The following is a 27,224-nucleotide window of genomic DNA, read 5'->3' on the forward strand; positions in this document are numbered from 1 at the left end:
CGGAAGCTTTCTTCTCATTCGAATCTTGGATCGAAAAGAGGCTGCTGGACCGGACCACGGCTGAAACTGCCAGGCACAGACTAAAAGCTTTTATCAGGGATTCCCGAGTCAAATGACTACCATACATAGCATAGAGCTGGAAGCTGCACTAGTGTACAGAGAAGACTGGATGTGAACACGGGCGGACATTGGCTATGTATGGGGCACTCACTAATCACTATTAGCAGGAAACAACTAGCCAAAAGAAAGATGAACAAACTTTCACTCCTTGCTCTTCAGCACGTACTCACACGAGGGACTCTCAAATCTCTATTTCAGACCATAATCTTTCGATCCCTTTACCGAAGTGATTGATAGCAGGGCTCCAAAATCATAGGGCTTCTTCTATTTTTAGTGTGAACTCACTTGTATTCTATATCAAGATAGGGGCTTCAGTACTTGGCTAACCGCCCGGTGGAAGACCTGGTTCTACCACACAAGGGCAGCTTTCGTAGTCCAGGATTATTTTCCTCATATGTAATTTCACCTCATTATGGAAATGTCTGATCTTATTCCAAAATAGAAGGTCTTCATGAAGGTCTGTCTTGTTTCAGGAATATAGGTACCGAAGTTCAATAGCAGTAGGTACCAAGGAGAAGACGAGTCAGGGCCGATTGACAATACTAGCTAGGCTGACCTTCCAGCCATACTCCATCCAATATCGAACGGAAGTACTAAAGGTTTCATGTGATGCTGACCTCAATGAACCCGACCTCGAGAATTCGTTCATCCCTTCGCTCCGAGGATTGGTCGAGTACTTGGCCACATGCATGAGTAGGCCTGTTGCCGGGATGTACCATTAAAAAGGCAGGTCCCATATTTGAAATACAAAAATAAGATCAGATAGCGCTCAAGAGGTTTTTCTCCATACGAGAAATCCTTCACTCGCAGGGAATTCAAATAGATGTGTTGAAGATCATCAAAGAAAGGAAAAAGACTGAATTCAATCCATCTCCTCCCTTTTCTTTAAACCAAGAGCTACTCCTCCCTTTTCTTTTTTATGTAATTTCAATACGATTTCGTTTGTGTTCATGTTTTCAATTTAGAACCCCATGGAAGTGAATAGAAAAAAGCAAAATACCCCTGTGATACGCCTTCCTTTACCTATTTCTAGATTGATTGATGTTCAATGGAGGGAAACTTGCCATTCCTTCTTTCCTTTGAAATTGTACATTTTTTTGATTATGAACTAATTGTATCCTTTTTGTTCCCATCGAGCTTTCTTGCCTAGTGACTAAGGATTTTCACACTTGTTGTGTCTATAAAAGATTTTCTCATAAAACACTAACAGAAGTGTTAGAGGGATTCACTTTCGATAAGAATCCAAAAGCAAGTTCCCTATACTACCTTCTTTCCCTCCTCTGTTTCTGTCTTTAAGAGGTAGTGCATCTGGTAGGAATCGAACCTACTTTTTGACCCATTTTGCCTTTCTAAGTTGGTGGGCGCTTTCACCATTCAGCCATGGATGCTTTAGTGAGTGAACTAGGTTTTTATTTGAGAGCGAACTAGGTTTGTAGTGGTATTCCTTCTCGAGCTTCTATTTCTTCCGTTAAGGGAGATTCAGGAAAAGATGGAATAGGAAGACGTGTTTCCAGAACGAACAAGATACGGGTAGAGAAGGGGAAGTTAGCAAAGTTAGACAAGATTGGAATGGGCATAGGAAGATGTATTGATGTACCAGATCGGCTAATGCTCCCAGGTTGATGCGACGTATTCCACCAGTTGAATGGAGACTTTATTATTGGTATATCGATCGGTCCAGCACGGATTGAAATAGGAGCCGGTTCGACATGAAGCTTTTGAAAACGCAGTGCAACCAGGTAAATAAGGAACAAGATGAATACAGAAGTTAAACGAGCATCCCACACCCGAACGGTACCCCACATAGGCCTTCCCCGAAACCCCCCAGTTACTAACGTAAACAAAGTAGAAAAAGCACCAATTTCTGTACCGGTTCCGGAAGAGCGAAGAAAAAGGGGATGTTTTGTTAATGGGAACAAGGAACTATTTATAGCTGTCGCGATATAAATAACTATACTCATCCGAGCCGCAGGAACATGTACATACGAAATACGAGAATTTCCACCTTGTTGAAGATCTGGTGGTGCTACCCGAAGACTTAAATGAATAGCCATCGCTGTTAAGAACAACCGATGCCTTATGTGTATTGGATCTGCTCTTCTGTTAGCATGAACACATGAATGAGATTCTATTCCTCTTCCTTATTCTTCCTAAATAGAACCCCCCAACCTAGGTGCGGAAGTAAAATAAATCCTTGTTTGTACATCGCTGAACTTACATACCCGGGCCTGGCTCAACATTCTTTTAAAACAATAGAATAACGGCTTTTCCATGACTTGGCCATTCAATCTTGTGAACTAATCGAGACCAAAATTGGATAAAGAGATACAAAAGGAGAGGAATACCCAATCGATGAAAGAACATGAAACCCTTCTGTTTCTATAGAGGTACGGGAAATGGTTGGGGGCAATAAAGTAGGTGAAGTGGTTGGATTTTGCGAGCTATTCCAACCACTGCTGGATGTGATTCCAAGAGCCGAACGAGAATGAATACCACACAGAAGAGTCAAGACCGGGCTCCCTAATAGAATGTTTAACCGATCCATTCCGGATTGATCGAATTGGTACAGAAGTTGTAACATGGGAAAAGCATAGAAAACACGACTTATTTGAATAACCCGGTGACCTACCAATTGTAGAAGTAGGATTTTTGGCAAGCAACAAGCACTTAAATAATACAATTCGAGTGTACCATATTCTTTATCATTTCGAGGAAAAGGTTCGGGAGGAAAGGGAAACAACAGAGGGATCCGAATCGAACCTAAATGGGAATGACATGAAAAATCTTTTTCAAAACCTATCATTAAGGGCGTGACGACGATATACGAGAGGAATAAAAAAACTCGTGATTGGTGTGGAGGGGAAGATCTGCTTATGAAATTGTTCAAGAAAGAGTCATCTCATTTCCTTACTTTTGCGTTCTTTCGAATTCATTCACTTCGACGGCTAGCGCTACGCTAGCTTTGCATGATTAGCTCCGACAGAACAGGTACTGCATTTCCTTAGTTGGATCCGCTCTTTCTCTCTTGTGGAGTTGTTGCTTCTGGCTATTTATTCAGTCATCAATCAGCATTGATCCGGGTAGTTAGTCAGTCTCTCTCTTTTTGCCCGTCCTTCTCTATCTATGAAATTCCTAATTCAGGGAGTTCACTTTCCAATATCTAAATGTTCATGCAAAGCAACAAATGAAATGCAAGAACTGTCACGTAGAAGTCACACAGTATGCTGATCGTTCTGAAATGATAAAAAGTATGGGATTTCATAAGAGATTCATACATAGAGATCTAAACTCATGGAAGGGCGCGGCCAGCAAACGAGATCTCTTACATCCAAAGGACCATGCCAATCGAAGATGAACCATTCACAGAGCCGAGTATGTGCAAGACAAGACACGGCTAGATAAGTCAAATAGAAGATATTGCTTTTACACGAGCAACTCTTTTCTTCATGTGGGTACAGCCCACTTTTCCTTTGATGAAATGCGAACACAAACTTCAGGCATCCAAGAAAGAAGTCAAGATCGAAATCGAAGCATTGTCATTGGGTTGAAGATCAATTCATATCGACAAGACTTTCCATTCATCTTTTTGTTGATATTTGGATTCAGTTTTCAAATAAAGTCATCTTGTAGTTAGAAATCACCTTTAGAATCATCAGCCTCTGTCCCTACACTGACTCGCTTATCCGGGATCGATCCTCACTATGGTCCTTTATTTCGAAACGAGGATAGGTCTCTCGCGGAACGAGGTGTAGATTGAGAAGAAAGATGAGCGTATGGTCCATACTCACTCGGGTTCAAACTTATTTTGCAGGGAGAAATGGGTACATGCCTGTAGATCTTCTTCTCACAGCGAGCACTTGATTACGGAGCCTGATTCTATATATTTTTTATGGATTATTATAGAATCTATCTTTTTCTGCAAATCATAGTGGGAATCCTATTACCGATACCTAAACGTTTTCTTTGTCGAAACAGAAAGGAGGGAAATTGGATAACCGATGACACGAGTTTCCCGTTCAACGTTCCGCTTCGCTCCACTGTTAGATATGCAATTCAATAGTTACCGATGAAAGGAGTTTCCCTTCTCTTGGCCAATTGACGTTCTGCTTCAATAAGTCATGACCTTCACTCTCCTCAAGTGAGGAGGGCATATTGTTTGACCAACGAAAGCTTCACTAGTTCCTTCTTCCCGTTCACTATTCCCGTAGCCTGATACGAGTTATTTAGTTCGTGTCTCCTTGTTCTTGGGAAGAACCAAAGGTTCATTCACGACACTCGTAGACATAGTTGTATTTCAGACCCTCTTCTTTCCCTAAAAAGCTAATAAATCAAAACAAGAGAAAAGCAGAAGCGAAAGCTCGAGTCGAAGAGTGGAGGTCGCTCGGTAACTCGAGTCGATCAGTCCCATTCATTCTTGCCCAAAACAAGTGGGCTAGTCATTCTGGTGCCACCTTTGTTCAATCGAGTCCATGTTCTCTATTTCCCAAAACCAATTCGTTCACCGACCCGTGGACCAGAGGTTTAAAGCTTGGAATTGAGCTTTCTAGCTTTCTTTAGTACAATCTTTTTGCGAGAGAAACCCCGGGTTCGTTCCTAAGACTACACTCACAGCTTTCTCTGTTCATGTTCCGGCATAGGAGATCTAGTGGTAGGATAGGGGACATAGCTTTAGGGCTGCAGTAAACCTCATATGAGCGTGGCTCATCATAAGACCTTAGCCTGATATCTTACTCAAAGACTTCAAAGGTAGTCACAGGACAACCTTTCCGAGTTCTAACTTCCAAACCTATAACTTGGTTTGCTTGCCTGCTTCCTATCTGACCTATCAATCAAAGAAATGTTCTAGTTCCGCGATACAAGCTTGACTGTCGCTCTGAGACAGTAGATTTCTTGGTTGGGGGTCCCTTTATCAAAGGCTCCCTTCCCTACTGATCATACAACAAATGAAGGTGGTTAGAAAGATGGCACATCGATCTTCTGTACACCCTGTTCGTGCTGCGGAACGCAAAAAATCCGCCTTCTTTGAAAAACAATTCCTGACTCCGAAGTCTCAAAGGAGACTTGGGCGGCACCTTCTGAAGAGCCCTTCATTCTGCGACTCAGATAGGCTAGGATTCGTGTCTCAGCCGGAAGGGGTCGTAGAACTGACTCAGACAAAGTGTTAGAAGTACGATCTCCGAATCTATAAGCTTTGGCCTGCCTTCTTCCCTTATCTAATCTCTTAGGTAATAAGAAAGTGATGTTAATTGTCACGCTAAGGAGCTGACCAGTGACATTTCTGTCTCAATTGAAGTCAACCTTACTATACTCGCTTGTAGGAGATCATCGCTCAGAAGGGCGTTCTTTCGCTAGAAAAACAAGAGTTTGAAGATCACCCAACCCACGAAAAGGTCAGAACTATCGATCTAGCCCCACTTTCTATAGCAATTTATCGACATGTTGTTTCGAATGTCCTTGAAAAGGCCTACACACATACCCTGCCACTCGATGTGTAGTGGGTTTGTTCAGTAGAGATGGGTAGAGCACACAAGTATTGGAAGGAAAGTTTCACCCTTCTTAAAAGAGAAAAAGTCTGTATTGAACTCTAATTTGAATTCCTTTCTTATTAGTTTCAAAGTGCAAAATGTTCATTGCCTTGATCAGAGCCTTTAAGCCTTTTAGAAGCGAGCATTTCCGCAGCTTCTATTTTTCCTAAAGCTAATGAACCGAATGGAAGAGAAAAACTTGGAATAAATAATAAAGAAGGAACCAACAAGAAAATAAAGAATTGTTCCAACCTCGGCTCGGGGTCTGTCTGGAAATGGAAAATAGTTCTCTCTCTCATCTGGTCTCGCCACAGTGACAAGAAAAACAAGTGAATAATTGGAATAGAACGCAATCGTCAACCAAAATCGGGTAGGATGTATTCTAAAATAAAGCCTTGCCTCACTCGAAAGTGAGGACCTCACCCCTCCTTCCTCATTTATTGAGAATGGAAAAGGATAATGTTCATTCCTTCCTCAAAACAAGAGTTCCACGGGCGGCTGCTCCTGAATGAGCCGCTCATGCTCAAACTGATCAACATAAAGTGGAAAGTGTACTAGAGATATTACTCGCAGTATGAGAAGGAAGAGAAGATCTAACCTCTCTACTTGACACCTCTGAACCAACTTCATTCCTAGCTAAAACAGGAAAGCTGAAAGTACTCAAGCTTCAAACTCCTTGCTAACAGCCCTACCGATAAAAGGAATAATGCTTCAAGGACTATATGACTAGCTCTTATACGAGTTCCTGGTAAACCACTACTTGCGTAAAGTACTCCGCTCGCTCCCCTGCTCGTTCAAAGTATTCCACTCGCTAGGATCTTAGTAAATAAGCTTACTCCTTACCTTCCCTTCCTAGCTTTGAGAGCAATACTACCTATAATAACACAATGAACTTATCCTACTTAGGGAATAGGCTGGCATAAAGGGCAAAAGAGCAAGAGTTGCACCCGGTCTAAAACCAGGTGGTGTTACTTTCCTGCTTCCACCTGAACCTGCTTGCAGGCCTTATAGAAAAGTCTTGTATAAGATAACTAGCTTGACAACAGGAATTCTCTAACTTACTTGTAGATAACGAACTTGTTGAAGGAGGTTAAGATAGTTTTCTGTTAATGGGGAGAGAGAAAAAGAGTCCTCGCTTTCATAATCGGTAATCAGAGTCCAGGCTTCCTACACCAATATTTTACGACAACCTACGAACCGACTAGCTCAACAGCTAGCTTTAGAGAAACTGTCCTAACTTATCCAAGTAGTCCTAATAAATGGCCTTCATGAAATACTCTTCCTTTCCCTGCGGCACTCGCTTGAAGGACTCGAAAGCTGACTAATGCTGATAGGAAGAACTTTCAAAGTTCTCGTTAGTCCTTTCATTGAAGCTAGTGACATCATCTGACTCTATCAATTCATTTCTATCTTTTTTTCTTTCATTTATCTCTTTCCTATCTATACAGTGTATTACCCCAAAAGATAGTGAGTTAAGCAAGCATGTGGGAAGTAAGCGAGCAGGGTGAGGCGGCGGCTTGTAGAAAATCCTCAATATCTATATCGGAGTCAGCATCCGTTTTTGTTTGAGTTTTGCTGTTAGCTTACGTCCTTTTAGCTAGTTCGACGTGTTTTCATTAGTCCTTCAAGCAAGTGAGCCAGTCGCGATAGGTCTTTTTAGCCTTTAAGTAGTAGTCCTGTGCGAAAGATAGTTATCATAGTGAAGTGAGTTATTACAGTTTTTCGAGTTTCTTGAAGGCCAGGCAGTCAGCCAAGGAAGGAAGTTATGGTGTGGAAATCTTCTAGTCTGTCTTCCCCTTCAAGCTCTCAAGTACACTAGGGGAGAGGTATCGAAAGTCAAAGTATAAATCAAAGTGAAAGTAAGAAGTATAAGTAGTAGACTATCGATTAGGTTTTTCTACTTAATTGAGCTGCTTATGCAAAGTTTTAGAATTTGTTCACATAGGCAGCGTGATTGGGGGCATATTTGTTGCTTCCCAAGGTAGTTAGTTCACCACACAGGCATGTTAGTACTAAACTGCAGAAAACTATTAAGTCATCCAATTCATGCCGCATTGCAAGATTACTCTACCACTCTAAATGGTATATAGATAAGTGTCTTCACTTCATCAAATGAAAATCAAAGAAATTGAGTACTAACACGTATTGCTATGGATGCTGCAAACAGGCTTTCGGCAGCAATTCCAGAAAAAAGGAATAGGTGTTTTAGCCAGGTCATCAAATCAGGGGGGATATGCCAAGAAGAAATCCATGGAAATCAGCATTCCAAGAACAATAAGTTGGCACTTTCTTTCATATATAAACTATTTATTGAGGGAAAAGATATGAAAAACTAGAGTGGAATCGATTGAATGCACTATCGTTATGCTTTGGCCAACCCTCTTTTCCAAGTTCCTCTTGTTTATCCAATCTGTATTCCAATCATAAATCCAAGGTAAGATCAAGCCAAAGGGGAATCTAGGTACCGTTGACCCAGGAAATAGAGTATCAAAGGACCCGGGCAATAGGTTTGTGACTCAACTGAAACTAGAGCAGGGAATAGCAGGATGCCTATGTTTCCAATACAGAAATCCTTAACAGAACAGAGCACATACAATAGGGCCAACTGTTGGTCTTACTTTCCCTCAATAAATAGTTTGGATTGGATAAACAATCCTACTTTCATTCCAATCATAAAACAAGGGAAAAGATCAAGGGAGAAAACCCTTCCAAGAAAACTAGTAACCAAACCCTGACGAACTTGCATTTGTTGGGTGAAAAGAAGAGTTCAACAGGAAGAACATATGAAGGGATTGAGATGTTTGGATCTTGGCTAAATTTATAAGCGAAGAATGCATGTGAAGTATTAAAGGTACATTCGACTATATCTCATTCTATAGAAACCATTTCTCAATCTATAGAAACCATTTGCTTTAGGTAGACGTGATGGTACTTCCACTATTTTGGCATCTTATGGAACCCAATTCAAGAGATATAAACTAGATCCTTGTTATTAGAATGATGATCTCTTGGCTATGACTGAGTCATATATTAATGGAAATGGTTTGCTCCTCTGAAAGTCCAAGTTGAGTCCAAGTAGTGGCAAACTAGAATCCTTCTTTTCTTTTCCCTTCGTGGTTATTTTTCAGTTCAAATGACGAATTGAGACAGAAACCAATGGATTCCAGTGGCTGGGGGATCCTATGTCTATAGATAGATTCAAGTACCATTCTATACCCCTTCCCTAGCGCCCTATAGACCTGTTTTGCTAAGTGGGTCCTACTTAGCTGGTCGGCCTAGGGGGGAATGCAATTCAAGAGACAAGTTCTACAAGTTCTCATGGCCGAGATCCCCGTATTGGTAACGGGGCTGGTGCTGACTCGTTCAGAGAACAGACCCCCGATGTTCTTGGGAAGAAAGAGAGAAGGACGTCCCTGTAAGGGAGATCCTGTGTTGGAAGATATTGGTGGGTGTCATCTCGTTCAATTCTGGGTCAAATGACAAGAGGGCCGTTCAAGCAGATTAGAAGTAGATGTTGTTGAGAAAAGATCAAAGTGCCACTATGGAGGTCGGAACAAGCGTCTACCTACCAAGTGAATTGTGATTGAAATGACGATGGCAACAGGTTGAGCTCTATCCACTGAAATGGAATCCATCGATGCGGTAAAGGACAGAGCAGAAACAAATCCTCCATTTCCCTGCCTTGCGACCGAACAAAGAAGAAATGCTAGAGTGAGGAGACCTGTTGGTTGACCAACTGAAGGAAATGACGCCTCTCTTGCTTTGCTTACTTTTGGCCAGCATTTGTCTTCGGCTTACAGTAGCGTTTGCAGCTCTATTGGAAATCGAATTTCTATGTCCGTCCATAAAAAGCATCAACTTCTAGTGCCGCCATCCACCACAAGAGTAGGTAACCTGCTCACTCTTTTCTCTATTGGGGGATCTAGGTATATCTTCCAACTCTCCTTCTTGCACACTGGCATACAAAGCAGCCTCATAAACTGCATTTTGTAACTGAACCTCCACAGTTTTCAAACCTAAGGGTGGATCAAAAGGCACCGGTATTCTCTAATCTAACTTGAATTCAGATCAATAATCGAGGGGCACAAGAAGAAGGAAAGAGCGCGGTTCCGGCTAAAACCAACTCTGCGAGGAAAGCATAACTCAGCGGTGACTGATCCGCTCGAACCACACTACTTAGGCTCACTTGCGAGAGCTCCCCTGACTCTGATCTCTGATCTAGTAGATGCGAGAAATCAATCCAACTCCATCTGATCTTATGATCTTTGCAGAGGACAAAGGTACTAGGCATATTTCCTCCATTTATATTCATAAGAAAGAACTCCCACTATTCGTTTGTATCAGCCTTTAGCGGGTCTTGGTGAATCAAAAATAGGTGTAGATAATGCGCATTGCTTTTGAGTTCGATTTGAACTAACTAGTTTCCACGGTTCTCCAGGAACCTACCGTTTGTTTGGAGTATAGCCAAGTGGTAAGGCATCGGTTTTTGGTATCGGCATGCAAAGGTTCGAATCTTTTTACTCCAGATTATGAAGACCCGATCGGATTTGTCAAGAACGAGCTAACAACTACAGGGGAAGTGGCTCAGTATCAACATACCACCTTCCCGTCTTATCAATGACAATCATCCGTTTGGATGAGGCCATTCTAAGGGTTGTTTAGGATTGGTATCTGCTCTCTTCCCACGGAGTTCTTGTCCCCATGACCAGTATCAGCAGAGGCAAGACCTGTAAGCACAAAGCCAGCCAAGAAGTAGAAGTTGGTAAAGATGGCACAAACAAAAGAAGAAAGGAACTTGGTTGGTGATCTTACATACGGGAGGCCTTCTATAGAGTGAGGCAAATAGCGATTTTGCTATAGATACTGGGATCAGAAAATGGTAGTGGATGTGGACGCCGAACAGGTGGCATGAAATGCTCGTTCAACGGACGGAGTCATACCACCGCCTCCTCCTGCAAACGAGCAAGTTCTAAGCTTTATCGATCTTCTCCGGCTCACGAAACTCTGGTCTAATGCCTGCCTTTAGAAAGGACCTGTTTCTTCCTGTTATTCATATCCGCTCGGGGTACGAAGGAGAAGGAGACCGGATGCGTTAAGCTAGTTGGTAAGAGTTCTTGTCATTATTGATAGTGTCCCTAGAGAAAGAGCTTACACTGATTGTTCTAACTTCATTCATATTTGATTCCGCAACTGAGACCTTTTCCCACATCTGTGCCAGGAGGGCAAGCGGTCAAAGCAGAAAGGGTTCTCGCTTCTCCGTCTGGAAGGACACCAAATGGACCAAATCCTATCGATCTTTCCTTACGACTCGACTTCAAAAAAAAGGCCGCAGAGGGCTAAGGGCAGTATCTTTAGTCTAGCCAACTCCCTTGCTGCCTATTTCCTTTTAGACGGTCATTCGGTGGGGCCACAAGCACCATCAATTGCATTATCCCCGGTACCACACATCACTCCAATCAGAATAAGCGGGAATGCTGGTTGGAAAGACAGAGAAATAGAATAATGAGAATCATATGGTCTGCTTGGGAAGATAAGTGAAGAAAGATCTAAGGTTTCCCTTCCTGCATTCAGAGCTTATCAATTCGTCCCACGCTATATAGTGAAGCAAAGCTATCTATAAATCGAGCATATCTTTTATCCGAAAGGTAGTGGGCTTTCACCCGTACTCGCCCTTCCTCTTCACACTTACTAAATTAGGCTGAGTGTATGCACACATGAAAACAAACAGAAAACGAGTGAGCACTTTCTTTCTATAGACAATGGTCAAGTCTGTGATCCAAACAGTGATGAAAAGAATTCTCAAATCATTCGTGGATGGACGTGAAAGAAGGAAGAACCAAATGGCACTACTTCCTCAAAGCGAGCTTCGGGTACCCGATCAAGGGACTAATGAAACACCAGTACATGTCATACAGAAGCTCCACTCATCCCTCCGCCAGCCCAACCTAAGTTTCTATCGGACTGAGCTATTCTTCAATCCAGTGCCCTAATCCTTTCGAACTTGGGTCCAGAAAATAGTGCTATTGTACAACCTGGGGAAGTCAATGCACATTCTAAGTGGGCTGCATGGGTCGGCCCTTTCACCTCATTCTTTTCCGTTTCCACGCTCTGAAACCGGGTTCTTTCACTTCAATCTCTCTCATAATCAAGCTGAGATATGATGCTGTTTCATCGTAGAATTATGAGAAATCCCTTGTTGGCTGGGATGGACCCTTAGTATAAGATAAGTCAACACAACAGGTTGTGTCAGTTTCTCAAAAGACATGGGCCCGCCTTTTGGGGTGACTAGCTGCATTCATTGGTTTGCTTTCTTCCACCAACTTCACAACCATCTTTCGCTGATGATAGGCAAGCTCAACCATAGTTTCCGTAGTTTGGTTCAATTCATTCGGCATTTCATTTCCAATTGGTAAGTTCTATTTTCTCTGACCCAAGGAAGAAGATCACAAGCGGGAGTCCCCTCTAGGAAGAGATGCTTTCCAAAGGCCGTACGCTACTGTTGAATGGCCAAATAGGGATTGAAACAGAGTAAATAACTATAGTATCCCGTCGTAGTGGTAGCTGCATTTACGCGACCGGGTCCGAGCCATGGGACAAGACCAAATTGGATTGGATTTGTCACATCCGCGGATGGAAGACCATAGATTTCTCACTTTCCCTACTCGGAGAGCACGTGTATGTAGTCCGCCTGTATCTACTTATTTATTCGGAGAGCGCCATTAATAGGATTCAGAAGTCGTACAAGCTATGGCGGATCCATTTACCAATGCACCCAGTTCTCCTCATATTTGATTCTTTTTTTGGTATCGTTGGTTCCACGTACGTCTTTTGGGCGAGCTTTCTTCACTATCATCAAAACCAACGCTCAAACCGAAGCTTTCCGAGTAGTTGTTTATTTCTCACTTTAGTTGCTGTCGTTTTCCTCTTCCGAATTAAGCGAGTTAAAAACAAGGGGATCAGAAGAACAAACAATAAGAATGAGGGATTGAAGTCCGTTTCCTTCGTATCGTATTTCAACGGATCGGGTAGTTCTAGTCTTTTTTGATTACTCCTTCCTTTTTCCCATCATTTGACATAACATAATTAAGAAACTGTTTGATGGTCAATGGAACGAGTAGAGAAGAAAAATGCCCTTATTCCAAAGGAAGTGAGTGCCAAAGCGAAAATAGAGTAAAGAACAAAAGAACGAAATGCAAGGGTTGCATCCGATGTTTCAAGTCCGGACGGTTCCTCCGCTAGGTTATTGAGTTGGCTCCCCCGTTATTCTTCATCAGACAACGCACACTTAATGGAAAAACGAGGTATCTTTTTGGAAAACTTCTCTACTTACGACTTTGTTAGCGCTTTGAGGGCTTCACTATGTTCTCTGAAATCTTGTATAAATAAGAAAGAAGTCTTTCTCAGGAGATGACTCTGCTGATACCGAGTTTTAATGCAAAATGGCTCCCGCTTCTTCTGAAAGAAAACTGGGGAAAAATCAATATGGAGCCGTTAGAGCCTTATCTGGCCGATATGACTTCGTGAAATTCTATCCTGAGAAAAACCTAAAATGGAGGGGTTGGGGCTTTGGCTCCAGGCTCAAACTCTATCTTGTGGTAGACTGCCCTCCTAGGGAGCGCTTGGGCAACTAACTTGTGGGGCATGACATCCCAAATTCATCATTTACATTAGGAATTTCCTGAAAAAAAAGTCTTATGTGTATTGGATCCGCTCTTCTGCTAGCATGAACACATGAATGAGATTCTTCTTATTCTTCCTAAATAGAACCCCCCACCCTCACCTTTCTTAGGACTATCAAGTCTTCTCGAATTAGGTGTATGGTAGAAGCTTTGAACGTAGACCCGGATACAAATCTTTCACTCACTGAAAAGTGAAAACCTGTGACTATATCGTCTTGAAGACGGATGCGGCGGGAAGAAGTGACATTTAGAAGTGTTGCTGGCTTTACATTTAGGTTTCGGCATAACAAAGCTTGCACTGTCTTTTCGCACTTAGGCGCACAGCGTGCCGTTGGTAATGATTCTACTACGGTGCTGCAAATTCGCAAGCTGATCCTAAGTAATCGTTGTTGTTCATTGGATTCCTCCGGAATTACTTCGTTAGGATTGAAGAATTGCAGCAATTCTTCCTGAATAGACTCGATTCTCCCATCGAGAGTTTCTTTGAAAGTCTTACCTAAACTCTTCCGACTGAATATGAGAAAGCCTATAAAACAACGAGCTACTATCATTTGTTCATTATAGATTGAGATCTTCTTCGGACTTGATGCACAAATAGATGGAATAGCAGCAAATAGCATATTTCTATCCTTCATATCCGTAGAAAGAAATCTCATCTCCAGGTAACTCCATCTTTTTCAGCTCTGCTCGCTCACTTTTGAAAGGAAAGGAGACTGGTCTTGACGTTGGCGTTGGTTTTTCCAACGAAATGAATAAGTTTTGGATTGAGATTTCACATAAGCATTGCACAATGATCCGCATTAGGCGGGGAGCAGCAATGATACCGCCGACCAGGAATAAGTACTTATCCCTCTTATACTTAAGAAAAGAGAATATAAGTGGTTCCTTTTCATTCTATACGAAATTCGACGATTTCATTTGTGTTCATGTTGGCATAGGAGAACTACTAACTTCCGCCATCTGCATTAGTTACATTAGCGTAGGCATGCGGTTCTCATGCCAAAGGGGAAGATCTCGCTCAGCCAAGTGCACAACCTGAGTAAGTACACTTATCGAGGAGTGATAGGGCAGCAGAGTTTGAGGCAAAAAAAGATTTGGGTGGCTATGGGTGATATGGGGAATCTAACAATTAATTGGCAATGATTTCATCGTGATGTGCATTGGTAGCTTCAAGACGAAGGCATTTTCCATACGTAAGCCACAATTTAAGTATCTTATTCTTCTGAACCAGGAAAAGCGTTTTGGTAAGGAGGATGAAAGAAGAGTACGAAAAAGGAAGTCCAAAGTCGTAGTCTTTAACAAGGCTTTCCTTCATCAGCGTAAATATCTAAAGTAGAGGCTTTGGTATAAACATAAAACCCATAATAGAGGGATCGATCATCACATTCTGCTTTTTTAAGAAAGAAGGATAACCTAGATAGATAAAGGTGGAATGGACTACGTGCAATCCCATCCATGGAAATTTTATTTACTGTAGAAATATGTATGATGTGCTGCTAGGAAATCCGCCATCGCTTGCCCTCTAATGGCCTTCTGTGGCGCATACACAATGTCGAACTCAGTAAGGATGATGGCCCCATCTTGCCAATCTTCCTGTAAGCATTGGTCTTGTCATGAGATATTAAGTGGGTGAACTTTGGAGATGAGGGTGACCCAATGTGCTATCATGTAGTGCCGTAGCTTCTTGACAGCGAACACCAGTGCAAGGCAATGTTTTTCGATAGGAGAGTATGCATGTTCAGCTCCTACGAGCACACAACTGAGGTAATAGAGGGCATTCTCTTTCCCGTTTTCATTTTCTTGTTCCAATAGAGCCCCAAGAGATTCATCCAAGGCCGTGGTGTAGAGTATAAGCTCCTTCCCTGGTATCGGCGCAACCAGGACTGGCGGATTGAGGAGATAGCTTTTGATGCCATCTAGGGCTTGTTGGCAGTTTCATCCCAAAAGAATGGAATGTCTTTTTTGGTTTTTCTTGTAAAAGGTTGGATTCTTCTTGCAAAATTGGCTATGAATCGCCTGATGTATGCCAGGCGCCCTTGAAGCGAATGCAGCTCCTTAAGGTTTTGAGGAGGAGGCATTTCGAGTATGGCCTTGATTTTACTCGGGTCGATTTCTATTCCCCGATGTCGAATGACAAACCCTAGGAATTTGCCTGACGAGACCATGAAGGCGCACTTCAACGGGTTTAACTTGAGTGCATGTTGCCTTAGGCGGTCGAATAAGATTCTGAGATGTTGAAGATGTTCTTCATAGGATACCACCTTTACAACAAGATCATCTACATAGCACTCGACAATCTTATGTATTATCTCATCGAAGATCTTTGTCATGGCGCGTTGATATGTAGCACCGACATTTTTGAGACCTTTGGGCATAACCTTGTAACAATATATGCCTATTGGAGTGCGAAAGGCTGTGCTTTATCAAGGCAAGCTTCTCTTTCTTTCGCCAATGAATTTCATATAAGTGTATAGAAAGCCTTCTTTTCACAACCATGCACAAACCAAAGTGCTGCTGAAACATGAAATCCATGCACCAACAAGTTCCAGTTCATAAGCAATGAAAAAGCAGAGTATATGGGAGGATAGTGGCTAAATTGTTCACTTGAGGAGAGTGGGAAGTGACTAGTCCGATAGGAGAAGAGCGGAAGTGCGATCTTTCGATCCAATCTACGTCGACTAAAATCCATGTCTCATGGCACGAGGGCCATTGCGAGTTGATGTTGTTGCTTTACCGTCACAGTCTGTCCTCAAGAGAGGCATCCATTCCTGGCCAGACAAAGTTCCTATTAGTTCTCTTATAGGAAGCTAGTATACCTGAATGGCCTCCGGTAGCTGTCCCATGCAGTTCTTGCGCTATCCTGGCTCTTGCATTTCCAGCGGTCCCCACATAAAGCCTCCCTTTTTTCCTTAATACCCCTTCCTTCTCTTCCCAACCATCTTGTCCTCCTCTCGCTTCACTAATACTTGTCTTAACTTCTTCAGCTAATTTTGATCCTTCGTAGCTTTGTTTCACTTCTCCTATCCAATCCGGCAACAACTTGCTCACAAGGGTGCAACCACTGAATTTGTAATGACACAATGATTTGAAAAACAATCAAAAGATATGTAAAGAACACAGACAGTAAAGGTAGAAGATCATTTCTGCGTAGATAGGAGAGCTATTAAAATCCACAAACATGAATCAAAGTTTCGACTGGGTTCTCCAGATTTAACCAAAAGAAGACTTTTCTACAAATAAGAGAATTTCTCATTTTTTTGTTTATACCGAGCCAAAACATAGAATTTCCATTGAAGAAGGAAGTAAGGATGCTAGCCGGAGAATCAAGAAATAAATAATTCCCATTCCGATTCTTTTTTAGTTCCCAAGATAGAATTTCTTTGTTTTTGGCAAGAGCGGTGGGTGACAACGTGCAAGACTAGATAGGTTTGGCTTTGATCTGATCAATAGGAATAGGAGGAAGCGTTGGAGAGGTACCAAATGACTGAAGAGGGGAACCCATCTGACCACATGTAGAGCCAGCCCATAAGTAAATTCAAGAGAATTTCTTCATCTTTCAAAGTATGTGAGTGAGGTAAAAATTCCATGGATCGATCTCATCACTCACATCCAAGAACTAGTGAAAGATGTAATGATGAAGCTATAGGAGAAGAAAAAGCGTTGGTTTTGATTGGTAATCTTGAGTTGTCATCTTTTGAAAGAGAGTAACTTGCTGGATGGAGGGCAGCTAGGAGAATAAAGTTCATCTTTACCCCATCTTTCATTCCAACTCTATTTTCTTGTGTGCGATCCTTCTTTCTGGTTTGGAATCCAAGAAGCTCAATGGGCTAGTTTCAAGTTCGATCAGACATGAAATCTGGTATAGCCACCAGCCTAGATAGAATGGGAGGGGGAAGAAAAACTAGGAGCGAGCCACATTCAAGAGGGTTGTCAAAGGCCCTCCCAATAGAGCTATTTTGTCATTGAATCGATGGAGGGAAGACTCCTTCGGTAGGTGCCCCCGACTCTTCCAGTTTCTGGGTGGGATCTTATGGCTTAATCTCTGATTGCGCAGGATTCATCTTTGTTTGGTAACCTCAGACCCTGAACCAGGAGTTGGAAGCGCCTTTGCCAGACTTTCCAATTGAACACGATGCGGGTAATGCAACTCGGCAAGGAGAAGGCTGAACCCTGGTGCTACACTACAGCAGAAGCTTTGGCAGTTTACCATGGCTTGATGTTCTAGTTGTCATGCTAAAGCCGTTGATAGCTACTTCGCTTGACGAGCTAAGTAGAAAGACTTTGTGGATGAATCCACAAATAATGGTGCTTTAGGTTGATCTGATCCCTAGAAGGAAGAGTTTTGGGCTTAAGGCATAATTGCTCTATTGCGGCTACGCTGGCTATGTAATCCGATGCTGTTCACAAAGCGGCCCTTACTAGAGACCCGACTATCTCCGAGTTGAAATCGAACCCAGCCCCGGGTTTCCGTCCATCAATCCACAACTCAAGACAACCGTGATACTTAAATCGCTCAAATAGCCACCTTAGACGGACATAGCCATTAGAAGAAGAAACTGAAACTCGATGGAGTACCCTAAACCAGAGATCCTCGACAAAGAAAGTCTCGATTCGAGGAACGAAATATCAATAGAGGAACGAAAACCGCAGAGTATGAAATTTGGGTAGGGTTGGCAGGGAAAGTCCAACTGAAACTTTCTTTGATTACCTTTTTTCTCCAACTGGCCCAGAGATTGCATTTGCCCTTAACCGGTAACCTCCTTTGAATCCTTCGTTTAGACCCTCTCTATTGGTATTGGCATTGGCTCGAGAGCAAGGACCTTATTTGATCGCTTAGAACTTGATGGAGGGAAACTCACTCGCTCGGGATATGCTTAAGCTAGCTCAGGAAGAGTACTAATTTTATATGCCTTAAAGAGGGGATTCAAAGAGTAGCCTTTTACTAGGGCTTATGTGACTCATTTCATATTGCTTACTATGGTCTGGACAGTGAGGAAGGTGAGTTGGAAGATATACCTAATGTCAAATGAGACTTTCTCCTCCCCAAATTGAAGCGTAAGCTTAGCATCTTTCACATCGATGGCAACCCCTGCAGTAGCTAGAAAAGGTCTCCCAAAAAAATAGGAAAGCTCTTATCCTACATCTCCAAGACAACAAAATCAACTGGAAATGCAAAGTTACCAACTATCGCAGGGATATCACCCAAAATGTCTGCCGGATCCTGATCAGCAAGGTGGAGAGTGATGCTAGTCGGCCATACATCACCCAATGGTAGTGGCTCGTAGACAGTGAAGGGAATCACAGTAGACCCAAGACCACATAAAGCATGGAAAGTTTGACTTCCTATCAAGCATGGAATACTGAAACTGGCAGGCTCATCTAAGTTGGGAGGTAGCTTATTTGAACGAGTGCACTACATTCCTTAGTAAGAGTAACCAGTTCTGGCTCGTTAATGTTTCGCTTCTTTGCGAGCTGGTCCTTAAAGAACTGTGTATACATCGGCACCTGTAAGACACCATCAAGGATGGGGGTGGTAATCTGCATATCTGTCATCATATCCAGAAACTTTGCAATCTGCTTGTCTTCAGTTGACTTCACAAACCATTCTGGAAATGGCAGCTTCGGTTTGACAGGTGAAGCAGATTGATGATGGATCACTAGGAGCAATAACTGTTGGCATAGAAGAAGTAGGCTGTGCAGCAGAAGTAGTGGACTGTTGAGGTCCCTGCGGAGAAGGTATTGGGCCGGCTAGGGTAAAAGGCAGGTGGTACATACAACGCTAGCATTGGGGAAGAGGATCGGTTGTAGTCTTACCACTCCGACTAGTAAAGGCTCCACGTGGGTGAACTTCAGGTTGAGGTGGAAGTCTCCCTTGTAGATGGTTGTGAGGCTACCATACGAGTGGTCAATGTTTGCATAGAAGAATCCTTCCACCCAATATTGTCACTCCTTTTAGAATACCTGTCTACACCTACATCAGCAAGATGTAGTTTTATTAAGTCTGCTTCCATTCCTTATTCGGAAGGCGTTGGATACTTGATATACGCTATGCTATGTACTCGGCCCACCATTGCGCATGCTGTTTTAGGAAGCATATTTTTATCCTTATTCAGGAAAATCTCATATCCATCAAAAACCAATCGAAGTCCAGCTTTATCCCGAGCATCCGTTGTTTGCCCCGATTGAAGATCCGACACGACACCCTCTCTTCCATCTCTGGCTTCCTACCCAGATCCGTTTACCCCTGCTTGAAAAAGTGTTTCCATTCGTAGTTCGGGGTTTCCTAGTCCTAGGTTTATTCGTAACCGGCTCCCTATCCAGGTCTTCCTCCTCAATAGCCATCTTTGTTTGACGGTGTTTGTTGCCAATGGAATAGTAACATATGCTTGCTTTCTTCCTGTTCGCATATCCATATCGAAAACTCTTCTTTTGTAGGCACATTTACTTCAATTCAACTACTTCATTGATGAATCAATTTGAGGAAATTCAAAAATACCTTGCTCGCCTTCGCAACTGCCTTCTTTTCTGTGCCTTCCTAGTTTGCCAACCCTATGTTTGATTGCGAGTTCCAGCGGGGTGAGTACCTGGACAGACAAGGGGTTCCTTTTTGATTTCCATTTTAGAGCTTCTATCTAGTTCGAATATATAGAACTTCCTTCTTAGAAATGGAATACCTTCACCTTAGAAGGGTGTTCTTCACCAGATCTGCCTTTTTCGGCTAAGCCGATTCCAATGATCGGACGGACAATACTTGCTTAAACCTAGCACCCTGTTGCCTTGCTTTTCCTCCAGCCGTACCTGCCTCGCTGTTCGTGATACCAAGGAAGGGCATCCCTCACTTCCCAGATCGTCTCGCACTTCTTTTGTCACTGGCACACACGCTCTCATGGGTCTATCACTGAGAAATCCCTTTTCGCTGGGCGGTGCGGTAAGTAAGACTAGTCGATGGACAACTGCTGACTGAATAGGGAGAAGATGCATTTTCATAGGCTCTTTCTACTTTGCTCATTGGGTATAGCCGTGAGTGATCCACAGATACGGCGCTTTTGGATTCCTAAAGGGATATGATAGTTCTTTCTGGGTTTTAGAGGTCTCCCCTTTAACCTAGTACTCTTAGGAAGGCCGGGTTAACCTTCTACTAGAACTGTTCTATCTACGAAATTGGAAAGTAGGGTCAACTTGCCATAATATATAGCCCAACTTGATCCGTCTTAGAGTAGCCGCCTATGGAACCGCCCCCGAGTCAACAATGCACCCGATCGCGAGCCTTATATGAGTTTCATAGTCAGCCTACTCTTTCAAGAATGTGCCTTCTAAACTTGTGCTTCTGCTTGCAGATTGGAGTTTGCTACTGACTATCCGGGTTCTTGATACCGCCGGCCAGGAATAAGTACCTATCCCTTATGGGAATCGAACCCGTGTCTTCGACATGAAAGGACGATGTCCTAACCTCTAGACGAAGGGGACCAAAAAGCTATTTTTCATATACTTAAGAGAAGAGAAGTGGTTCCTTTTCTTTCTATACGAAATACTTGATGCACTTATTGAATGGAAACTTGAATTGAGAGAAAAGGTGTGCTACGCTTCTTCATTCTCGTAACTCAATCAATATCAAGAACATAAAGAGTTTGTATAGAGATGATTTCTCTTCAGTTCCAAGACTTTTTTTGAATGGCTCGTGTTGCGCTAGTGACACGAGGGTAAAACGCTCGAGTTGTCTTGCTGACTCGAGGAGGGAAAGGCTCCATTTGCTTTAGTGAATGGAGGAAGAAACAACCATAGTAACTATCTATGAAATTGATTGATGGATATGAGAGTGGTGCAAGACCGGGACAGAGGAACCATAGGAATGTTATGGCAGGTTCCTTGCTCACTTATCAAGCCCAATATCATTCCTCCAACTCGGACTTTCATGCTAGAATTAAGAACCCCCCTAAACAATGACAGCGTACCAAGCGAGCCCTACATCTATCGGGGAGCTCAAATCCTCACTAGAGTGAGGCACGTCTCGATCAATACATCTCGAATCTAAAGAGAGAATGTTATTGTTATGTTGTCCCCACTCGGGAGTATGATTGACCATATCATCCAACGAGTGGTCTTAAGCGCTCAGTGCATCCATACTGAACTCGAATGTGTGTGCTTCGGAAGAGAAAGTAATGCGAACTACTAACTGTTATGCCGGCTTGGCCCAATCAAGACTTCTACCCCTCAGAAACTGTCTCGCGTCTTATCCGTGTGCGCGGTTGAGGAAATTGTACTTCATATTCTTCCTGGGTCTGGCTCGGCTGGAATCTACAATCTACACCTCTCCAAACACAATATCTTGAGTACCCGGAGAAGTTCTCTTTGTCTTCGAGCTTTTATTCCTCAATCCACTTATTCGTTCCCTTCTTTCATATACCTCCCCACCAATAGATAGAGACAAATGGGAATAACCGAACCACGTCTACAAAATGCCAGTACCATGCATCTGCTTCAAAGCCAACGTGATGCTTCTTGGTCAGATGACCAAGATATTGGCGAATACCACATACAATCAAGAAAAGAGTACCCACATGAAAACCATGAAAGCAGTTGCTAAGAAAAAGGTAGAACCATAAATACTATCCGAAATAGTGGAGGGTGCTTGGTAATATTCCATTCCTTGAAAGCCAGTGGATACTAGAGCCAGTGAAACGGTTGCTACTAAAGCGTAAACTTCTCGTTTTTCCTTCCCCGCGAGTATAGCATGATGAGCCCAAGTTACGACAGCTCTGGATGAAGGGAGAATAGGGGTATTAAGAAGAGGGATTTCCCAAGGATCTAAAACCCCAATCTCTTTTGGGGGCCAAATACCTCCGATCTCTACCGTAGGTGCCAAAGAAGCCCAAAAAAAGCAAAAAGGAACATAACCTCTAAGACTATGAAGAGAATAGAACCATATCGAGGTCCTAATTGTACAACTTTTGTATGATGCCCTTCCAACATGGATTCATGTAGAACATCCCGCCACCATACGAACATGGTATAAAGGATAAATATTAGGCCCAAACTAAGAAGTGTTGCACCCCCTTGAAATGAGTGCATGTACATCACACCTCCTACGGTGGTTGCCAAAGCTCCGAGTGAACCCGAAATAGGCCATGGACTTGGATCTACCAAATAATAAGAATGCCTCTGAGATTCAATCATAAACCACTTTGCCCCAGTTGTATGTAAACCCCCCTTCACCCCCATCCCCTAAAGTGGTAAAGAAGGAGGCTCTTTTTTGTCTCATTAGGACAAACAAATAGGAAGGGATAGTTCTTTCATTGCATTGATAGAAGTGAGACTATCAAAAGATCTCTCTATTATTTAGAGAAAAGAGTTGGTGTGGGTTCTACCAACGAAACGAAGAAGTTTTTGATTGGTCTTTATCATTCGGAAACCTCTCCGTATTAGTAAGAAAACACACCCAGACTCTGAGTTCAATGGTGGGAACAACCTCAGCACTCCGGCGTGAACATGAACAATCATTCTATGCAAAATTTCATGTATGATAGTGGTCGATCCCTCGGGAGTGACATTCATTACTTTGGATTTTGTTCACGCGGTGATCTTCTCTCTTTCCAAGAGTACCACCCTTTACGTAGTCTATGTCTGGGGAGACAGGTGCGGTAGAGAGGTCCCCCACTTCGATTCCTGTCCCGTTAGCATCTTCGATCCGAGAGTTGGGATGACTCCGTTAGTTTCGGTCAGGAGCCGGACGGTAATGGACCTACAACCCTTGCTTGTGGACTAGCTGCAGAGCTAACCTTTGTTCTATTGGTTTGGTGGTTGCTACCAAGACGATTTCTTTATGCCCATCAAAGAACCTTGAGATGCTAATCCACAAAAAATGATGGGACATTTACATCTGTGCCCCTAACTCGAACCCACTACTCAGATTTGCCCCTAATTTTGAAGCATGCTCAAATTTACCCCTCCGCCGTTAAGTCACTACTCAGAAATGCCCTTTCGTACAGTACTGTAGCACTTTCCATCCAATACTGTAGCACTTTCCGTCTGCTACAGTACACATGGGCCTCTGACTGTCAAAGGCCTTTGACTGGATGGAAGGGCATTTCTGAGTAGTGACTTAACGGCAGAGGGGCAAATTTGAGCATGCTTTGAAATTAGGGGCAAATCTGAGTAGGTGGTTCGAGTTAGGGGCAGAAATGCAAATGGCCCAAAAACGATACGAGAAATGCGAAAGAACTCAACTGTGGAACGAGGGCGACCCGTGAAAATACCTCGGTTTCTTACTCGTGCCATTGAACTCTTTCTTGGCAACTTGGACAACTTATAACGATGTTTGTCCCGCATATCAGACGGAAGATCGGGTTACAAAATTCGAAAGCTTTCGTATCAATTCATATTTAGCCGCGAGCAATCTACATTTGTGATCTCGTATATTTTGTCGCTTCTCCGGCATATTACTTAGTTTCCCCCTCATCTTTTAGCAAAAAGCCGCTCCACAGTAGTAAAGTCTCATCTTTTGTATTGGCCGAAGTGACAATAGTCACATTGAACCCTCGAATATGCTCGAAGATCTCAAAATGATCTTCCAGTTCCGGGGAGAATTCACAAAACTCTGTTTCCATAAAGAATTTGATGGAGTTTTCCTGTATTTCGACCGGAGAATTCAACATAGACATTACTGTAAAGATTCTAACCAAAAAATGGTACATTCCATGCCCTCGGAGAACGCTTTGTCGTGCAAAGTCACTGACATATCCTGTGTCTTTTTCGGAACCCAAGAATGGATTGGATCAAAACGACTTTCCTGCTTGAAAATAGGGGCACCTTTGTGTCTGTATGAATCTCTGACCGCACAAAATCTCCATAGCTAATTTTCCAAATTGGATTCTGAAATCAGAGGCAGCTTTTGGTACTAATCTTATTTCAAACAATCCAGGAACTTCCATAACATTGGCATGATTCAGTTTGAGCAACAGATCCTGAGGTAATACATCTTCATAATGAAAATGGAGTGGAAACATCATGGCTTTTCCGCTTTTTTGAGAATGAGCACTGTGAACTATCCGCTTCAAAAAGGATAGTTGATCGAACCGAAACCAACGTCAAGTACGAGTTATTAAGCGGCAAATCAAAAAAAGTGTACTTCCTTTACGCTTGATGTAGGATTTACCTATTAATATGAAGTTCACTCTTCTGCTGACTTGAGTCTAGAAGGGAAGCGACTGATTTCCAATTCTTCTTTGCTAGCGCTTGACTCCTGTGGAATTCCATTATCAAGCTTAAAAGAAAGCCTTTTATTTGGTTTTTGAGATACTAGTTATTTATAGGTTAAGTTCGATATTTCACTCCATGGGCCGGCTAATTAATTCAAGTAATTCCTGGAGGGGAATCAATCGAAGAGATTGCCTGCCCATGCTACAATTCCTTACTCAAAAGGACTAGAGTGCTAAGCTGCCTTCCCGGCACCACCACTATAATGAATGGCTCAAACAAATAGGAGATGAGAATCTAATTGATCCTTTCTAGAATAGAATATAAAGAGAAGCTTGTTCTGCCCATCTATCTAGAGAATGAAAAGGAACTAATGCCACTGATAGGAAATACATAGACCGTACGCCCACTTACCACTCTACCACTTCAATTCAATGACGGACTTCACCGATACCGGTACCAAACCTAGCTTGAGAGAGATCGATCACAGGCATGTGGTGAACGATACCGAGAGAAAGAGCACTGAAATGAACCATATCGAGCACAGGTCTCACTCTACAAGTCAAGTTCGATGAGCTCTTAGCGTACCTGTGCCTACTATCTACTAAGTGTGTGCTAGGGAAAGAAAGCTAGCTGAGCAGTTCTCACTCTGTCCGGTGACCAAGAAAGCTTAAAGAATACCGTAAAGTGATCACTGAAACCTCATACCGATTCGCCACGTGAAAGCGGGGTTAAGGTAAGGCAGGAAAGACTAGCGCCAAAAGATATATATGTTTTGAAGAGAGAGATCCGCAGGCAAAAATCTTGAAGGAAGGACTGACTGAAGGAAAGACCGTAGCAAAAGCCGAAGAAGATGCGAATCAGGAAAAGGGAGACGAGTTCCAGTTGTTAGAAAGACCAGTGCCCGGAAAAGCAAGTCGGAAGGGGATCCGGATGTTCAGTGCTTAAAGAAAAAAGATAGGTGTTGCTTTGTTGTTTGTTTTGAGGTTTCCCCTAGTTGGGGAGACTGAGAAGAAAACCAGTAGGAAGGCGATCCGAAGTCTAGTGTGAAAAGAGATAGTTGCCCGCCTCTTGATGGAGAATTGAAAACATCCCAACGTATCTTTCACTAATTAAGTAGTAGTGAGGCATCGGTACATCAGCTGGAGAAGAATGCTTGCTTTTCGTATCACTGGTGTAGTGATTGACACGGTCTTCGCATATTGAACAACCTAAGAGTGGAAACACCTTAATCGCTTCTCCAAGCTTATCTATATATATTTCTCAATGGAAGCAGAAGGAAAGGCTTAAAGAAGGTGACAAGAAGAGAAACTTATTAGTTCGTCGTAGCCAACTTATCATTCCAATGAGAGGTCGAAGTACGATAGAAGTTATTGATACCGATTTAGGCGAGCAGCATAGCCTGGCAGAGCCAGAGGAAGAAGTCCGTCTTGTTAGCGAGTTAGCGAGTAGTTTCCTTTAGATGATTTCCGCGAGCATACTAGCTTTTCACGAATGCAGAGGAGAAAGAAAACCAACAACCAATAGGGTGAGGCAACTAACTAGCAATCCTTTTATTGAATAGCCGTGACGTGGGTAAACATAAAGAAGCCACAGAAGAAATCAAGCCAAAGGATTCTCATTGTCTAAAGTAGTAACAAGTGGATCCCCGCTCCGAGGCGCTTGGCGTAGATCTTTGAAAATCGTCAATCAGGTGAGCCAGCTATTATTGAGGGAGGCCAGGTCTACATACGTAATATCAAGTTGCTCTAGTTGCGTGTCTTTCATACGGAAAGATGGGTGTTTTTATCCAAGCAAGGGAATAGAATAGGTAACAACCCCCCCTCACATCAAGCCTGTACGCTAGCTACCAACATATACTATGGAGTCCATGGCTACCTCCACGGATGGAAGACCGTAGATTTTTCACTTTCGCTGAAGAGTTGAACTCTGACTGAAAGGACTTGACACATTGCCAAGGCGATTTTATTAGCCAGCTGTGGGATAGAGATTTGCGGTAAACGAGCGATATCCTCTAAAGAGTGCCGAAATAGGATTGGTTCCTTTTTCTAAAGACCCGAGACTGGTGAACGTATTGCATAATTTAAAGAAGCCCATTTCATTAGAGGGAGGGAGCCCTTCCTACCTTCCTTTATTTAAGTGCTAGTGTCAAATGAGACAGTTGCCCGCCTTGGAGGGGTTGTAGCGAAAGCTCCGAAGTCCACTTCTTTACCAACTTGAATTCATAAGGAGACCGAACTCTATTCATGCTCAAGTGAACCACGGGTGATGATATTCCGCTTTTCTGAAATCAAATAGGAAGCGGTTGGCGCTTGAGTTTTTGATCTCGACATGAGAAACTATTCCTCCTCCTTTTGCTTACAATCACCTCACTTCCCTTATAAGAAGATAATAGTGCTTGTATCCTGGGTCATGAGGTTCCCCTCTTCAGTCTGATAAGAAGAAGTCAAGGTCTCGGTTCCGTATTAAGTAAAGATAAGGAACCCACCCAGAGGATTTCTTCGGTTTCAGTAGGGAAGCCACTGGTTCTTATCACGCTATGGTTGAGGGACCTTCTCGGTTCAAAGCTAACAAATAGGTCTCATGTTGGCACTCAATCGCTAAGAGCAGCCAACAACTTAACTTGCAGGCTTTCAAACCTGCTCATACGGTAATGGCGAGGGGTTTTGCGGATCCCTTTCTCTATGAGTTTCGGTTGATAATGACT

At 42.9% G+C, this 27,224-nt stretch overlaps 1 protein-coding gene and 2 pseudogenes across 1 annotated transcript; all 3 read right to left on the bottom strand.

Moving 5' to 3' along the window:
* Positions 1 to 13,196: 13,196 nt before the first annotated feature.
* Positions 13,197 to 14,020, bottom strand: LOC123134162 (ATP synthase protein MI25-like). Its single transcript, XM_044553470.1, has one exon. The coding sequence runs from the start codon at positions 13,978 to 13,980 to the stop codon at positions 13,402 to 13,404; it is 579 nt and encodes a 192-aa protein (XP_044409405.1). The 5' UTR covers positions 13,981 to 14,020; the 3' UTR covers positions 13,197 to 13,401.
* A 7,642-nt stretch (positions 14,021 to 21,662) lies between these two features.
* LOC123137245 (cytochrome c oxidase subunit 3-like) lies at positions 21,663 to 23,009 on the bottom strand (annotated as a pseudogene).
* Positions 23,010 to 23,760: 751 nt separating this feature from the next.
* Positions 23,761 to 24,501, bottom strand: LOC123137246 (60S ribosomal protein L5, mitochondrial-like; annotated as a pseudogene).
* Between the last annotated feature and the right edge of the window lie 2,723 nt (positions 24,502 to 27,224).

Source organism: Triticum aestivum, chromosome 6B (assembly GCF_018294505.1).
Source record: "Triticum aestivum cultivar Chinese Spring chromosome 6B, IWGSC CS RefSeq v2.1, whole genome shotgun sequence".
In the NCBI taxonomy this organism is placed as follows: domain Eukaryota; kingdom Viridiplantae; phylum Streptophyta; class Magnoliopsida; order Poales; family Poaceae; genus Triticum; species Triticum aestivum.